Source organism: Vanessa tameamea, chromosome 13 (genome assembly GCF_037043105.1).
Source record: "Vanessa tameamea isolate UH-Manoa-2023 chromosome 13, ilVanTame1 primary haplotype, whole genome shotgun sequence".
Lineage (NCBI taxonomy): Eukaryota > Metazoa > Arthropoda > Insecta > Lepidoptera > Nymphalidae > Vanessa > Vanessa tameamea.
In genome coordinates, this window is record NC_087321.1 from 3,384,174 (window position 1) to 3,403,528 (window position 19,355).

Sequence of the window (19,355 nt, forward strand, 5' to 3'; positions counted from 1 at the left end):
TGTATTAGTCGCGGTCACTGTTAGCTGTCAGAATTTTATACAGCGTGAATATATTCTTTAAACAAATAAGTATTGAAGCAACATGACAGGATAATTTTGTTTTTTTAAAGGTTATCTTAATTGTAATTAGCGTGGTTTTCCGATTGTTTCACACGTTGTAACTCCCATCGTATAATTTGGAGATAAAAACATGTACAATGTCTATATAAGAAATGAAATATACGTACGAATTTTCGCACTTGAACGCAGGTTATTTTTTTTTATTTAAAACATTATTTAAATGACTATCCGCTAACTGATGCTTGTGACACCTCCTTCTTCAGTCATTTATTGGTGTTTGTAGATAGGATAAACGAAGATATATTAAATTTTTAAGTGCAAGGTTTATATGTGCTTGCAAATAGACTATAGGCTATTGCATTGGCTATTATTTGTACTGGTATAGATGTACTGTCACCTACCGTGCTAGTACATCATGAATAACAAATATACTAATTTTCTTTAATATTGATGCTTTAGTTCATGTCTTTTATGGCCGTTATTGTATAAACTAACCGATTAATGGTTAACTGCAGCAACAGTTGGAGTATTTATTTATTTCGATAGAATTCGGTATCATTTTAACTTGGTCTGGATCATTCATTAAAAAAAGTATAAATTAATATAAATTACAATTACATATAAATATTGTAACTATTACATAATTATATGTAATTGTGTCATATTTAATTAATTAACAAAGTTACTTTTGCAAATGTTAGTACCTAATAGATTTAAATTTATAACGCTATAATAATTCGCAGTAATTATTATCTTACTAATCGCTAGCGATAAATAAATAAGAATGATAATGTGTTTTAATGCTAGAAATACTTTATAGTATTTCTAAGAATTAACAAGCACAAACAATGTCAACTTGTTATGTAATTTAATTATATGTAGGTCTGTTCACTCACGAAGGTGTGCCCTTCCACGTTAAATTAACTATACGCTGATCTGTATGTATTCTTAAATTAGTCTTACGTACACTAAGACATCTTGTAAGTACGTGCGTCACACATACTAATGCACACCGATAATTTGTCCTGGAAGGGCACGCCTTCGCGAGAGAATAGATCTATACCGAGTCCGCGATGCGATTAAAAACAATTTAACCTATCGTATGTTTCCAAGAATAATTTTATTCAAATTCGGCCTCGGAAGTAAAATGTATTCTTTAAAAAAAATCGTTACGCCCGTATTTCACAATGATTCAACATTATAATGTAACTTTAATAGACGTCAAATGACATACAATATTTATCTAGATTGTAGGCCAACAGAAATGAGGTATTAAACTTAATTATGGATGCGAGAATTAATGCTTCCAGCCAGTAATTATGAGGTCGCATTAACTTAATGTCTTTGAAGTACCTACGCGCACACATATAAATTCACTTAATGGATGCACGGTACAATCGAATAGTAAAATCTTATACATAATTTCATTGTTACATTAGCGTGTAAGAAATCAAATAAGCCGTTCGAGCTGTTTACGAGTTATTTTTGAATAATAATGATTAAAATTTAGGTTATATTTGATTACTTCAAAATTTATTTAGTTTTCACGATGTTGACTTACGAAAACGTCATTTAAAATAGGAATGTTAACGTGTTTTTTTTTATCATATTAGACGATTACAATTTTTTTTTTAATTTTACTGTACTTAAGCATACGAGGAAAACTATTATTTTTATAATTAAATTAATTGTGTTCATGTTGAATCTATTACATGGATAATCATGGCGTAATGCGTCATTCAGTACATTAAGACAAACTAAAAACTTTTTGTGTAAATGTTATTTGATATATAAACTACATTTTAAAAACACGTTTGTATGTGTTACAGATTATATATACATTGTCCTTGAGACGAACGTACAAGCTGCATTATGATGCCGCCACACTACCGTTATGAAATTTTATTTTTATACTTGTTAGTTAACATTTAGTCATAAATTGTAGCAAATATTGTCATGTAATGTAACATTAATGTTATTAAACTAATCTCTTCCGAAAATAGATCCAAACTGATGGTTATAAAATGTTACACAACAACGTTATCAACGTATGTTATAGTGTTATTTAATGTTTTAAAACATTTTATAACTACAGTGTGGCAGCAGCATTACTAAGCACCGCATCGTAAACTCTAATATATTCAAACGCGATATCGCATAGGATCTATTTATCACTATTACTCGGATTAGACGCGTCACGGGCGCTAAGGTAATTATACGCTGGAATACTTAATGCCTTGAGCGTACCTAATTATATGTTCACATTCAAACCTCCGTCAAACATATTGCGAATGTCCGTTTACGTCAATAACTATTTTTTCATACACTTAAATATATATAAGTGAGAATAAGTATATGAATTATTTTGATTTTCGTGCTGTTCAGTTAGAGATCAGCGGAGGTATTTGGTAAGCATAAATTCGAAACGGGTAGAACACGTTCGTGAAAAACGCTAACAGTTCCCACGCACCCTTATTATTTATAAGCAAACTTTCCACTGTTGGACATTTGCCTCAACGCCATTTGGCAGAATTAAAAAAAAAACAATTTGGTGTTCCAATAATAATACAATTAAGAAAATTATAAATACATCTTTGGATAAATATATAATTGCAAACTAACTTCGCGTAAAAGTTTGGATATTATCGTCATTACGGGTATACGGCGTCACGGCCTATTACGAGTTCAGTTATTATTATATTGATACTTTTCATTATGCAATATAAAGGTTTGTACGCACGTATCGAAAACCGCGATTAATATCAGTAAGCTATGTGTGTCTTGTAGTGATTATCTGGCTTGATCTCACTTCGATTTTAGTTTACACTTAAATCACTTTTAAATTATTCTGTCAATCTGCTTGGCTTGATCGTGCATGTGTTCTGTACTTTATAACAAAATGCATATAAATTGAAATTAAAGATTCTATATTTGTATCAATGCAATCCTAAACCATTGATGATGATGCTGAAAATCTACGAGTTATACTGTGCAGGTTCTGGAAAATTCTTGGCCCAATAAAATCAAGTTTTTTTTTTTAAATATTTTGCTCTTGTAAATTTTTGGATTTATTTAATCCGCACATAGCCGGGGCGGATAGTTAGTTAATAAATAAAAAATTGTGAAAATCAAGATGTCGTAAACGACGACCGTATTTTAATTTTTCCGCGCGGGCAACACCAGAAAATTGTTCACGAGGTTCTCGAACGATGTTATGTAATTATAACAACGCTGTGTTGGAACATCCTGTCCATAATTAGCATAAAATATCTCATTAAGGTAGATTATAGATGTGTGCTGGATTTTCCTCGTTATAAATATTTAATATAAGATTCTTGAGGATGTTTTCGATATAGTACTTATATATGTTGAAGATAATGACGTTGATGAAGTACTTTTGACGGATTCCGGCCGCGGTCATTGTCATCGGAGAATTGCGCGGAGAATCTTCTTTCTTAAGAAGTTCATTAGTTTTCTATGTTGTCTTGGGTCTGGGTGTTTGTGATACCGTCATTGCTTCTGATTTTCCATAACACAAGTACTTTAGCTACTTACATTGGGATCAGAGTAATGTATGTGATGTTGTTCAATATTTATTTAATCTTATATTTCCCAGTGTGTATACAACAAACTATTCCCTAACTCTCCTATATTGCCACGACCGAACAGTCCCGAGAGGACAGGCGAAGGGCTGACGGCTGTGTGCTATTCGAGGAGAGTCTTAAATCTGCTAGATTCCAAGCTCTTGACTGCTACTAAAAATATATTTATGAAGAAATTCAAGATTTTTTTTTTCAAATATAAAAATATACTTCATTGAAATAAGCTCTTACGAACACTTTTTAAACGACGTTTTACAATGTTTTATAAATGTAATGTTATTACCGGTAGAGTGTAGTGTGGCGGCAAAATTGTAAAAGAACTGTTAAAAAATTAAATAGTTACTATTTTTACCAATAAAATATTGTAGGTACGTTAATAAAATTACAATTAAAATATATCTTGGAAAACGAACTCAATTTTTATTATATATATAATCTTGTATTGTGTCATATGCTTTATATACGAATTATTTTTTATTATGAAATATTTATTTATTAATTGGCAATGTTAAAAATGTGAGTGGAATCTTATTATAGACCTAAATACGTTGCCTCAGGAAGAATGTATTGACTTTGCGGAATCGGAAACGTGGTGAGAGTTTATTTTAAAAAAAAATCTTTCGTGTACGTGTTTATTAAATAAATGTTATATAAATTAAATTAATAATATTAGTTTGATACGTTAACGTTTTACTTCAAATACTAGCGTTATTGATCTCATCTTGGAATCAATATTTTCTTTTGCAGTTAGTATTATAGAAAATAGTTAATCAGCGGGTAAATTTAATGAACTTGTATAGTTATAAATATACTTTTGCATTATTTACACTTATATTAACGTAAATATTTAAAATAAAAAAATATCCAAAGAGTTATAGAAGCAATGCGCATGGAAGCTGTGGACTAGAGCATCGTCAGAGTTTTAAGGCTAATGTGAATGATAAAATTAAAAGAACTAAATGAACAATATCAAGTCTTCCTTGCCTTCTTAATTCAAATATTATCATTATTTCACATAACGATGTCATTCAATTCATTCATTTAAAAACACTTTAATCATAGCGAAATACATTTTTTAATGTATTTTCAGTCATAATACAATATCATTGTAATTATAACATCGTGTTCTGTAATGACGTGTAATAAGCAAGGGACCTCACCCCTCCCCGATAAGATCGGTATCCGTACCTTTTTATTTCAAATGAATTAAAATGCTAATACTGTCATTGCACGATGTTCATTTATCATTCAAACTGAATGGAATGAAATTAGAAACATAATAAATAATGCAATGGCGTCGATGTTTAATGATTATGAATCATTAAAATACTTAAATCATTGAAAGATGATTTCGAGAATTGGATAAATTTAATTAAAAAAATATTATTGTATAGTATAAATTCGGTACGGTAATATATTTTGGCGATTCAGTACATTAATATTGCGTGTTTTTATTGAATATAATTGGTTTCTTTGTTTATAAGCTTTCGAAATAATTAGATGACTTACCAGTTATAGCAATATCATTCCTAATTGACTTGGATAAATATATTTCTATTCATTTATTATTTTTTTATTTCTTGATTTTAATTTATCAATTGGTTCTGTGAAATCGAATTTCTTTCATCATAATTGATGCTTTAAATTACACAACCTCCAAGCTCATAATTTAATGTGCAAAAAAATAAAGAAGTATTACCGCTTGAATGACTGGAAACTTACTCAAAGTATAACCTTAGACTCTAGTCTAGTAAGTGGTTATATTCCCGTGCCTCGCAAAGCACAAAAAGCCATTGATCCTGTGTCGCCTTACTATCAGACTACAAGCTGTGCACACATATAAACATTTGAATATCTCCTACGCACTTGACTTATCCACATTAAGAATTTTCAGCCAGGCCGAAATCAGTCAGGAGGACATCATCAACATCTTTAATATTAATAATATTTTTTTCAATAATAATTTCAAACTTGTTTAAAAATATGTATATATAAAAACGGCCTTACAGTATTTAGATAATAGTTTTGGCAAATGCTCAAAAGCGATACACACAGTTCAGCTTCAAATTCCATCTAACTGTACCCTACTTGGCCATTCCAACACAAACCGTTGATTAGTAACGTACACAGACGAGAAACTAATTGCACTCATTGTCACGTAATTACAACCAACATTTGTCATTGGCTCAGGCTGACTTTGGTGTTATAACGCTTAATCCCTCAAGGGCGGTGATATTTTATTTTATACCATAATATATATCCGTCATCCGCACAAAACATAATCGCACTCGTGGCTTATTTACTCTACCATAAGTAACAAATTTTTACAGTCTTTTATTTTGCTTCTAATGTTTGTTCGTTAGTTTGTATATAATGTGTGTATACGTCTATTTTTGTAAGGTGAACTAGGTTCCCTCTCTTATCACACGGAGTTTAAATGTTACGTGCATATTCAGTTCCGATGACAAATGTAGGAATTATCTACTTCTACATCCAGGATTGGTTCCGGAAGCAACTCCTAAATAAAACCTTATTTTCATTATCTTTTACTATTATTATATTATACATTTAAAATATTTTTTTTTTATTTTATTTATACTGTGTATTTTATTATATTTATGATTTGTATTTATATATACTCATTGATCACACATCCTTTTTTTTTTAAATAAGGAATACAAAAAAATCCCAATTCATAAATATAAACAAAAAAAATTAAGTCTTATTTTCTTTATAAAAATATCAGCTCTGTATCTAATCATAATGCATTCACAATGCATTGAATAATATTGAAAATTAAATTGACATACAAAAGAATAGCGGTTGCCTATTAATAGTAATGATAGTAATATGTAATAGGGAACGTTTAATTATAAAAAGAGTAACTGATCGCCCCTGACACAATGAACATCAAGATCTAATTAATAGAAATTGCTTACGAGATGAGTTTAAAAAAACACCGATACAAGATTATGTTCTTGATAGAATCGTGGAATTGGTGATCATTGAAATTAATTTTCAGTTGAGTCGTTAATAAATAATATTCTTGAATACGAATGTAGAAATCAGAAAATAAATTTATACGTTATTAGGTAATCTTGATTTTATATGACAATACTTAGTCGATATTAAATAAGTTGTACGAAAATTTTCCCGAAATACTATAAAAAAAAGTACGTACATCGCAATTTATTCTAATTAATATAATATTACAATATTGTTACACATAATCTAGCAAGATTACTTTAACAATTTTTCGTAAGATCTTTGATTTAAATAATTACAAAATTTAAAAATACACCACAAACATACGCATAGTATTTTTCCTTTTTATTTTTGTCATGACTGTCGTGTCGTGATTTATGTTTCAAACCACAACGAATCCAAAGAACTTTCACTTATAAAAGAAAACTCTTCCTAATCAATTGCATTTATAAGAATGCTTAAAAAATATACCTCGTAATAGCCATGTAATACATTTGTGTTTTATTAATATAGATAAAAATATGAACGCATTTCACGATTGTGTTCCACGAACGCTCCACGTAAAAAAGTTAAAATATCCTGATGGTTTTTATTATAAATGAGATAAAAAAAATTGCATTAACATATTATTAAGGCCACATATAGTATCGTTTGTCAATATATCAATTCATTTACAACGACACATTTAAATAGATACTTTATATGAAGTGAAAATGGTATAATATGTTTTAATGAAATTACTTTTCTTGCTATTGTGGCGAGTTTTGAAATATTGTTTACATTTGGAATAATTACACAGAATTGTTTCGATTTTGTTCGTAAACCTTTTTTTTCAAATCATACGTTTGTTATTATAATTTTTTGCTATCTACTTGGTTTAGCTCTGTTTATTTACATTGGAAAAGCTATTGAATCTACCTAGTAAAATGACAACTATTATGGCACGTTAAAGTCTTTTTAGAGGAAATTCATAATATCCAAAACAGTTGAACAAGAGCGCGTATAAAGAGGATTAATATCTAAAGAAGCAATAAGTAAATTGAAGCATCATAACTAATATTAGATATGAATGCACAAGCGAGTTTGATTGTTGTCCTCATACGTCTGCGTACGTTGTCACAGAGAACATAACATAATAACCCCCCCCCCCCCCCCGTGCGGGTGAACTCGCGGGCAGATACTAATCGAATACGAAAATAAGATGAATAACTATTTATAATTACAAGAAACGAAGCACGGTGGTAACTAATTCCATTTATTTTATTAATACGAATCAACTAATATGGAATTTTGTTGAAATTCTCATAAGAATACTCAATACCTAATTTATCTTCATCACAAAAAAAAAGTTAGCGAATGTATTCCATTAAAACTTTTGTAAAACAAAATTTAAAAAATGTGTTGCAGTTTTATAACTAAACTCGCATATCATTTTTTTTTGTTTCTGACTATTTATAACTATGAGTTGAAATTTTTTGTGTTTCATACATTTCTATAATATTATTCCACTTACTTGAGTTCTCGCATTGACATTGGACACGTTCATTTATGTCATAAAAATAACCATCTAATTAATACGACGATTAATAACCAACTTGTGTTAATTAAAAGTTATTATTGAATTTTTATTTTGTAAAATAATTAGGTAGAACGGAAAATCCCCAATGATAAAAAGTGACCACCACCAGACATTGATGTCGTAAAGAAATATTAACCATTCCTTACATCGCCAATGAGCTACCGAAATGGAAATTTTTATATGATGTCTCTTGTGCCTGTAGTATTACTGACTCACTCAACCGCAACAAAGCAGTAGGCACTTATTATTGCTGTTTGGCGGTATTAAATATTAGCAGTGGATCGCAACTATTCAAACGGACTTGCGCAAAGTCATCATTAATAAAACATTATCGATGATAAATTATATTTTATACGGAACCGCCAAGTAATTAATTTGAAATAAATATCAAGAGCCAGTAAGGTTTGCATATCTGATTTCTAGTGGGAAAATTTAATGCTCAAATTTTGCATTTGTCGGTGCTACCTTCAGCGAACAGAAGCCACTAAAATCTCGGGGCAGCTCCATGTATCAAATTCATATTAAAGTTTTCATGCAAAAGTTTTCGATGGTCAACTAACAATCGATCTCCGCACAAATACCTAGCTATACTAAGACATTATTAATTAGGAGCTACTATTAACTACGAAAAGTTTCTTTTAAAATTATTTGTTACGTACGGAAGCTGATACGTATTTATTAGGACTTATTATATTTACTAAAAGAAGAAAGTAAGTAACAGCTCGTAAATTTATCACTACTGGGCAAATTATGTCACTAATTTTGAGAGAAGAGATTGTCCTCTTCTATTAAGGTTGGCATATTTCAATATTTGATTGCATTGTATGTTGGTGGATAAATGAATGTGTTATATATAATTCAGATTTAAACACAAAAACATGCCCTAAGATACCCTTTAAGATTCAGGTGGCATGCCATGAAAATAATTAAGTTAAATAAATATAACTTACCTATTAATACTGTTAAGCGCTGATGATCCAGAATTATCCCTTTCATTCCTTTCCCTAGAGCCTCCTGCGAACCGCTCAAAGTTTTCTCTCTCTTTATAATGTCTATCGGGTCTTGGTGAAGAGGATCTTCTGCCTTGCATTTGTTGAGGCATATTGTTCTGTTGGACCGTCTGGAGAAGGTTGTGATTCGCTTGCGGCTGCTGCAACGCCTGTAACAGCTCCTGGGCGTTGGCGGCACCATTCGACAAGAAGTTTGGCAAGCCCTGATTTAGTAGAGCATTCGATAGCGTTGGGTTCAACATGTTTGGCCGTATGTTTGACGTCTGCTGCGGGTTGGAGTTCAGTAACTGGTGAGGTTGGGCCATTGCTTGGAGGTTGGCTAGGGACGTAGAAACTACTTGGCCGTTATTCAACGCTAGATTCACCATTTGATCGTTTGAGTTGACGTGGTTTACCGGAATCGTTAGGATGGTCTGTGTTGCTAGTCCTGGTTTAAAAAATACATATATTTATAATAACTGTAAATTTTAAAAGTGATCTACATGATCATTATGTATCTAAATATTTGTTTCTAGTTTTCCATACCTTGAGATGTAGGTATCAATAGCTGGGCGCCTTGTATTCCTTGGACGAGCTGACCTGAAGCCAAGATGAGTTGTGGCATAGGCGATGGCATAGCTGGCGGCAGCATGTTGTTATTACCGACTGGATTAGGTGAGCCCATACCTAGGAAATTATAATACACTATAACATGTTTCCATATGATTGATGGATTCCAATTAGATATTTTTTTCTTGTCATCACTTTTTATATTAATAAAAAATAATTACGATTAATATTATTTTTCAACTATTTTTAATATAAAGATTATTACGGTTACGTTACGTGTCATTTGGGTATATTTAATACCATTAATAATTTAAAAAGTTTACTGGAATAGTTATAATAATAATAATTTTTAAATTGATTTTCATAATGTCAAGCTATCTTTGTAAACTTTTATATTTCAATTAACCATCGGTAATAAAAAGTATAATAAATGTAGACTATTTGCTTTAGGATCTAACATTCGTCATAGCAACAGTTCGTTAGTCACGAAACAATCGCGTATCATAATACTTTCTACCTATAATTAGAAACAATAAAATAATATAGTCATTTAAAAAAACCCCTTCACACCGTCATGATAATAACGATAGAAAATTACACAAAATCCATCGGCAACCGAGCAAGACTAATTTACCGCGAACAAAACGGTCTCACAAAAATCTAAAACATTATCTGTACGCCTTACAAGCCCGTTAAATCCAACATTAACATAACCTATTCATTTAAACCATGACATTTCACATTTTATAATAAATGCTCTTTTCTACGGCGCATCAATTAAGAACCGAAAAAAATGTATAATAAGGTCTATTAAGACAATAAAACTGTTAATGATACCCGCAACAGACGCTACATCCGTGCGTTCGTGAAAAAATATAGTAATTATTCTCATTATTTAAATACGTTTTTTACCCATTACGACTGAGGTATAACGATCGGTCTAGAGAAGCCGCTATCTCGGATTCATTAATCGATTGGTTTCGGTAATCACCTAATTATGGAAGTGATTTTCGACTTAAGAGCAATTTTAATGCATAAACCGTGTCTCTCTGATTATCCCATTTCGTCTAATTAGTCGTCTACCCTCCTAAACGACGAATGACCGTCCGTCGAGAATGGTAATGTGCTGAAAAAGACGAATTAGATACGTGACCCGAAGCGGTCTATAATTGAAAAGGTGAGCGGTGAACGGTTTTGTGCTCAAGGAATTAAATAATAAGTTCCCAAGCGCTGTTTAATTATAGTCGATTCATGTATTCTTAAAGGTTATAACCTAATTATTTATGTATAATTTGGACATGACGCGAACCTAAAATATATAAGAGGTCACTTAATATAATAGAATATATAGTACTCGTGACACGAAGTTATATGCATTGTAGAAATTGATAGATTTAAAAACGTGTCGTATATTATTTTACCTGGCGCGCTAACACTCAAGTTCAGTGGTGAGTTGATGACGGGGTTGGATGGCATGGACGTGAGGCCTTGGAGGTTGGCGGCCAACTGTGACATCTGTTGAGACATCTGTTGCTGGGACATTGGCATGCTCTGCTGCATGTTGGCCAGGTTCTGAAGGTTTTGAAACATTGATGCCACTGTGGAGGATGGAATCATTAAGTGGCAATGCATTTGATTATATCTTATACAAGATAAATAGATGTTATTTTAAAAACTTTGGATGCGTTTAAAAATATTAATCAAAATAGGAATTGATTTTGAATTTAATTGATGTTAAACTTTGTATAAAATATTTATAAGAAGCTTTATTTAATATTATAAAAATATATAAATAAAGGTTTTAATTGTTGTAATATTTTTTTGGACGTTAACTATAAGTTGATTGTTAATATATAAATTATGATTAGTAAGTAAATAAATCAGTTTTACGAACTCACTGGAGCCATTCAAGTGTGGTTGGTGGGGCGTGCGCGCGCGCGGTGACGGCGTGCGCGGCTCGGCTAGCTGCGCGCGACCACCGCCGCCCTCCGGCGAACTCGCGCCGCTTTCACGGTCCGACTCCGCCTGCTGGACATACAAAGGATTTCTTAATTTATACTCATACTTTAGGAGATATCTTTAAAAAAAATATTATTATTATATAAAAATATTTTTTGTACACAAAGATAAACAATACCACTTAATATGAAGTTTTCACTGTCATTAGTAAATGTGAATGAATATTTACTGGAGTGAACATGGAAAAAAAAACGAATTGTGGTTTTTGGATTGGAGGATGACGTAGGCTACTTTGTATTGCGGAAATGCACAGTAGTAAAGCCGCTGTTAAGATATACTACTCCCGTAAGTCATAAGCTTGGTGGTAAAAAAAATCGGTTGGCTTAAATCTCGTCGTACTCAATTATTGGGCATACTTGGCAACAGGCAAACTGGCTTGTCGGTAAATAATAACGCCATCAAGCTATTTATAGCAGACTTCATCAATAAGATTCTTTCTGACTGTAATAAGATTGGATCAAACAATTCTTACTTATTTTATTTTTATCATTTAAAAATCATAGGGTAATTTGACGTAGGAATCTTGTATTATAAAAAGATATATCTGCTCGCATCCGAATGTGAGTATAAGATTTTGAATACTGCCTGTTACCGCTTTACGCTTAAATCACTAAACGTAAACATAAAACATAACATAATCAGCCTGTAAATTTCCCACTGCTGAGCTAAGGCCTCCTCTCCCGTTGAGGAGAAGGTATGGAGCATATTCCACCGCGCTGCTCCAATGCGGGTTGGTGGAATACACATGTGGCAGAATTTCGTTGAAATTTGCAACATGCAGGTTTCCTCACGATGTTTTCCTTCACCGCCGAGCACGAGATGAATTATAAACAAATTAAGCACATGTAAATTCAGTGGTGCCTGCCTGGGTTTGAACCCGAAATCATCGGTTAAGATGCACGCGTTCTAACCACTGGGCCATCTCGGCTCACTGGGCCATCTCGGCTCAGCCGAGATGGCACTAAACGTATTTAGATTAAATTTCGTATGGGGATAGCTTGAGTTCCGTGGAAGGACCTAGGCATATACATAGTTTTTTTAATTCACCCCTCGGGGGTAAAATGAGAGGTAAATGTTTGTTTTCTGTACATTTTTACAAATTTCGCGCAGTTAAAGCCAATAGTATTTTTATAGACTATTATTGTATATTATACTATATATGAGTACATAAGGTGACACTTGCTTTCATTATACATGATATTAAATTATGTAAACTCTATGATAGTACAGTCGATTCTAATCTCATAATTGTTTGATCATAATACAAGATATAGCTCAAAAATTGCTTTATAGGATAATTCGCTGTTAGTGTCTACTTGTTAATGGGTAACAGTATACCATCGATTAAAAGTAATTGGTTTAAACGAGTTTTTTATTAAATGATAAAAATATCGTTCTCTAAGATGAATATTCGATTTCCTCGTTTGTTTAGTGGCTAGCTGATTGGTTGGATGATTTTTTGAGTTCGATTTGTGCATTGGTACACTATAAGTTAAAGGGTTATCCTGATTTCAAGGTAGCAGTTAAGGGCTTAGAAAGTCGATAATGTTACACTGTTTCCGATTTTCCACCGCTCATGGCAGATTGGTTGGTGAGATGGCCCAGTGGTTAAAACGCGTGCATCTTAATCGGTTTCAAACCCAGGCAGGCACCACTGAATTTTCATGTGCTTAATTTGTGTTTATAATTCATCTCGTGCTCGTCGGTGAAGGAAAACATCGTGAGGAAACCTGCATGTGTCTAATTTCAACGACATTCTGCCACATGTGTATTCCGCCAACCCGCATTGGAGCAGCGTGGTGGAATATGCTCCAAACCTTCTCCTCAAAGGGAGAGGAGGCGTTTAGCCCGGCAGTGGGAAATTTACAGGCTGCTAATGCATGGCAGATTGCCATTCATTAGATGACCCCTTCATCTTCACATCTGCAATACAATAATATATTTGACGTAGTATCCGTTGAGAATATCCAACATAGAAATCCGGTTAAGACATCGTAATTATTCGATAAAGAAACCTATTTAATTATAAGATCATTTTAACAATTCTCGTAGTTTGATTTATATTTTTCTGAATTTAGCATTAGCGACTGGCAGCATTTTTTTTTAATATAAATACTTGCAAATATATTTTTCTATAGATAAATGTTGACTAAATTCAAATATACAAGTAAAAGTAGTAAACATTATATAATAAATCGGAGTAATTAATGAGATGCAGAATTCAAATTATAATCGTTATAAAAACTGGCGACTTTCAGAGTTGGTTAGGCTAATTAATTGGTCCTTGGTCTAGACTTTAATTATTGTGAAAGACAAGCGCTTCCGTAATATTAAATATATTTAATTAAATTACGAAACGTTAAATTAGTGCACTCCGAGACATATTTTGTAAATAAAGGTCAAAACATATCGAAATTTAAATTGTGTAGTACATGTTAGTTATTTATGTAATGATTGTAATTGTAATAAAGGTACGGGAGAGTTTAATATCGATCTGGATTTTCCTTGATTTGGATCGCACACATTACAATATAAGGTTTCGATGCTGATTTAAGGACGACAAATAAGGAACAGTAGTTATTTTTTAACTCTAATTAGAGAATAAAATCACGTTTATGATTATAATGATACTTTTTAATATTGATTGTGTCACCGAACTGCAAGATGGTGGACCAATATTGAATATATTTTTTATGTTTGTGTTTACCTGTATTGTTTTTTTTGCAGGGTAGAGGGCGCTGCGTTCGCGATGTCTTATGATCGATTCAAGTTTCATTTTAATTGTACGAAGTCGAGGCAGGCAGCTAGTGTAATATATAATCTTATCGTGAAATTCTGACTATATATTAATCGATTAAACTAACAATAAACAAACGAAAATTTATAATTTAATTTAATAGGATTTATGACGTATCTTATGTTTCATCAGTAGAATGAAATGTTTCGATTAATATAAATTGACTAAGGAAAAAAAAAACATTACTAATGCCACAATGAACCGACGTAATATAAAACAGTTATGTAATATTATTTAGTTCCAGTGAAATGACGATTTATATGAACTAAATAAATTATTTTTTTATTTCACGACTTTTTTTTTGTTTTTGTATATTTATCTCAATTGTTAGAAAGTCTCATCAAAAAACATTCACAAAAGTGAAACAGTAATATGAATATTATTTACGTATGTAATTTTGGCCGAGTATGCGTATTAGTATCCTCGCATATTCACCGTTCGTATTTCGCCTTTTTGTTCTCACTGACTGTAACTAGGGAACACTTGTAGCTAATATCTGATCGGCAAACTTAGATCGCGCGTGTATCAATATTCTGTTTACATAAGTTGGCTGAGTTCATATTAAGAGACAGGAATACTCTTGATCGATTTATTTAAAAGGAATGTTTTGAATATGTCCTCTAGAACATAGATATTTAATTAAATTCGAATTTTTCGTTAGAAGAGCGTAGTTTGTAAGCGTGGGAATTAATTTTAGAACACACACATAGGTACTTTTCAATAATACAGATGCATTGTGCAGTGTATCGTACGCATCCCCGGAGATAATTAGTTGCTTGTTTTCGGTGCAACGAATAAATTAAATTTTCATTGCACGTTCATAACGTAGGATTTATAAAAATACATTTAATTACGAGTAATGTATTAGCTATAAGGTTGTCACTCGCAAACGCAATTATAAATTATTTGTTAGCATAGGGTGCGGTCAGAGTGCAATAAGATGCCAATTATTCATTATGATTTTTATTGTTTCAACTGCTTTCGTCTAACTAAATAATAATAATTATTTTCTTGATATTTTAAGGTTGGTAGATATACCGAATTAAATTAAAGTAAAGACACATTAAATAATCACTTCTTAAATTTTATAAATATAAATAACGAAGTTAAATATAATTTTTTTCAATACTCTATTTTTAAGTAAAATATTCGAAAAAAATATTTTAAATCAACTTCTCGTCCATTTCGGTACCAATACTATTTGTCATAGTGAGCAATTCGGTTTTACAAGAGGTCGCTCGACAACTGATGCGAGAATAGCACTTCTTAAACATATTTACGATGCTTGACAAAAATCACAGAATGCTATTGGAGTATTCTGTGATTTGTCTAAAGCATTTGATTGTGTAGAACACGAGACGCTTCTTTATAAGCTCAAATACTACGGTATTAAAGGTAAAGCTCTTGATCTCATTGCTTTATATTTAAGTCAAAGAGTCCAGCAAGTTTTCATTAATGGCATAAAGTTTTCTGGATCTACGTTATAAATGAGTGTTCCACAAGGATCAATTTTGGGTCCCTTTCTTCCTTTCTATGTTAAAGGTATTTGTGATATAATGTTGTTTGCTGACGATACTTCACTGATTTTTAAGGTAGACAGGAAAAAACTGACTATGACGATGTGAACGGTGCATTATCACAGATACACGATTGGTTTACAGTAAATAATTTAGTTTTGAATACTCAAAAACGAAATGTGTAGTTTTTACCCTACCAAATTTTAGAAAGCAAAATTATAATATATCTTTAAATGGTGGCCGTCTTGATGTAGCCAATACTACGGTTTTTTTTTGGGAATAGCATTGGATTCCAAACTTCATTGGAGTCCTCATTTATCGTCCCTGACAGGAAGACTCAGCTCCGCAGCATAAAAATTAACAATTGTGTCCCACGACACTCGCGCCCCACCCTTATGCTAACTTGTCTATGTGTGCGTAGACGTTTTGCGAAATTATAAGAGTCGGCTCGAAATAAAAATTGACGTGCTCTCACCTTGGGCTCTGGGGAGGGACTGAAAATTTATTGACAGCGATGTCGAATAATAAGTCAAAACCGTCAAATTATTTTCTCCATACTAAAATGTATGGACGACGAATGCCAAAAAGTAAGCAATATTTAAATAAAAATTACTATAATATTGTGAGATATAATAGAAATTGAACACGGTGAACTTATTATTTACACTTTCGTGTCCCCATTTAACCAAAAATACATGTATAAACTAGCCGCTAAATAGCTTAAAAAATGTTAATAGAAAAGGTCGATTTCAGTGTTTGGAGTGATGTTGACGATTAATTTACCAGGTTATTGATACAAATTTTATAAATATCGTCCGGTGAAACTTGAGATATATCTATTGAGATACTGAATGTATTTTTTTATCCATAATCAATGCTCCAGTTTTAAGATATTTTAAAAACAGTAAGCGCTATTTTGGCGTTCCGCAAGGACTGTCCTCTTAATACTGGGTACATATTTGATACTGTCAGAAAAATATGTATATCAATTGGACAATGTCGCGTGCTTTTATTGTTTATATAATAAAATCCATTTCGATATATATATCTCGAAAGGCCATATCGGTTGTCTGTAGTTATTAACAAGTCATTAAAAACAGTTTATCAAATTACCTCAAGGCAAAATTTATATAAAAACGGTAACGTACGATTTGTTAAGAAATATTTTCAAATCATATATATGATTCTAATGTATAATAAATCTATCATATTAATGATTCTATTATTAATTTAACTTTGAATTATGAATATTTTAAAAATATTCATGATTTGCATATTACTTAAAAATGTTATCCATAGGATTGTGATTAATAATTTTTGTTACGTGTTAACGTCGAAGACGCTTTTCGAAGTAAATATTTATTTAATAAGGTTGTTTTTCTCAAGACATTTTGGTTTCGTTGCTTGTTTACTGAGTGAGAATATGGACATAATATATACCTAACGTAACGCTATGATTATAAATTAGTATCGTTCAATTTTTCGGCCACGAATATATATGTATATAAGTGTATTTTTTTACATACATATATAATTTAATTAGTGTAAAGAGTTACTACTGAGATTCTCGTTGGGTATTCTCGGTAAAATCAACATTAAAGTGTCAGTTTTATATTTGTAATCTTTTTAAATAACGACTCAAAGTCTGCTTGAATAATAGTATATTTTAATTTAGATTTCGAGCGTTGTTGTAAAAATAAATATCATTGTTATTAAAATGTAAAGGACATGTATTTTTAAGCCGACAATGCGACGAAACCGAAGGGCACGACTAGGCGTAAATCATACTAACTCGTACACAGAAAAAGCCAAGAGTCGAGCCTGGCTTAAGCAGTAATTATTCTTTATAAAATTATAAATAATATACGATATGAATTATTGAAAGGTAATTAAATATCGGCCTTGATAAATTAAATAAGGATATTGTTGATTATATTTAATATGCATAATTATTTATAGTACAAAGAACATATATAATGGATATAATTAAGGTTAAACATTACGTCTTAGCGTTAATTTTTATATTTTCAAGCAATTTTGTAATTATAAACTTGTTCTTTTTTTTTAAATTAAACGTATGACCTTTAACGAATCTATTAATACAAAATAACCAAAAAGTTTTTACGTGAATCGTTATCCTTAAAATATTAAATTATAATAGTATTTTTGATTGTCGTTTTCTAATGATAACAATTTCACTAAATACTTACGAAAGACAATGTCATTCTCCCCAAACCTTCAGCAATTGTTCACTTTATTTAAAACAAATACTTCTTTACTACACTATAGTTCCATATATCATCCTTTGGTATGTGAAAGTGTAAAATAGCCGTCGCCGCAACTTATTCGAACTTCGCAAAACTTCGTACAAACTCACTCGTCCAATCAAAACGTCCGTTTCTTTATCACCATATCAAACGACTTAGATATTAAAAATTAGTTATTAATTAACCGTATTTTAAAAACAATTCATTATTATAATTATTAGTTTATTTATTATTTAAAAACGTATTAATATATCGTTAAGCAAAACGCGATCGCCCGACACTTTTAATTCACTGACTTTTTTCTAACACTTTGCTTTACGTAGAAGTTGTATTGTTCATCAAAAGTTCTTTTTCGAGGCCAGAGCGAAGCGGAACCATAGACAAGAGATACCGCGGCGAAAAAGTAACACGGACACTATCGACAAAGCGCGCACATATATTTTTTTATTTTTTTTTTCTATTTATTTATCAACGGCCGGCACACATACAACCGCGCGCCAAGTTGCACAGCGCAGAATGAAAGCGCGTCATCAGTTTAAAAAATCAACCCCTTCGGTGGTGGCTGGAAAAAATGCGGCCCCGGTGGGCAGTGGGTGGTCCCTCCGAAATCCTTGCCAAAGCGATCGCCATCGGCCCGACTTGTCACTTGTCGAATAAGCATAATAATTAGAGATTTCGATTAGCGTTTTAATTGTGTTCAATTACAAAACCCGTCTCGGCGATTCGTTTTAATTTTAATTATAAAAAAAAAAATCTTAGATATTAGACGGAGTGTTTTAATTATTTATTTTAATGCCTTGTTTAAGTGAACATGTTAGTAATCTTTTACGAGGCGAGTTTTAATTTTGCGTAACGACTTTTAAAAAGTCCTATACTAAATCAATGCTTATATTGTATAATTATATATTCGTATAATATAATTTATGTGAGTAATCTCCGAATTGCTAATAATAAATACTATGAATACAAT

The 19,355-nt window shown here is 31.6% G+C and overlaps 1 protein-coding gene across 10 annotated transcripts in view; it reads right to left on the reverse strand.

Annotated features, from left to right (window-relative positions):
* The window catches only part of Pdm3 (pou domain motif 3), a 148,327-nt gene that overhangs the window by 23,596 nt on the left and 105,376 nt on the right, over nucleotides 1-19,355 (reverse strand). For 6 of the 10 annotated variants that reach the window (XM_064216623.1, XM_064216621.1, XM_064216626.1 and 3 more), the window contains 4 exons: nucleotides 11,684-11,813; nucleotides 11,207-11,383; nucleotides 9,762-9,902; nucleotides 9,177-9,663 (listed from right to left, as the gene is read on the reverse strand). In XM_064216623.1, the coding sequence (XP_064072693.1) occupies nucleotides 9,177-9,663; nucleotides 9,762-9,902; nucleotides 11,207-11,383; nucleotides 11,684-11,813 (935 nt within the window). Of the gene's footprint in view, nucleotides 1-9,176; nucleotides 9,664-9,761; nucleotides 9,903-11,206; nucleotides 11,384-11,683; nucleotides 11,814-18,328; nucleotides 18,895-19,355 lie in introns of those variants that run through there. The other 4 variants (XM_064216624.1, XM_064216625.1, XM_064216618.1 and 1 more) reach the window with 2 other exon arrangements.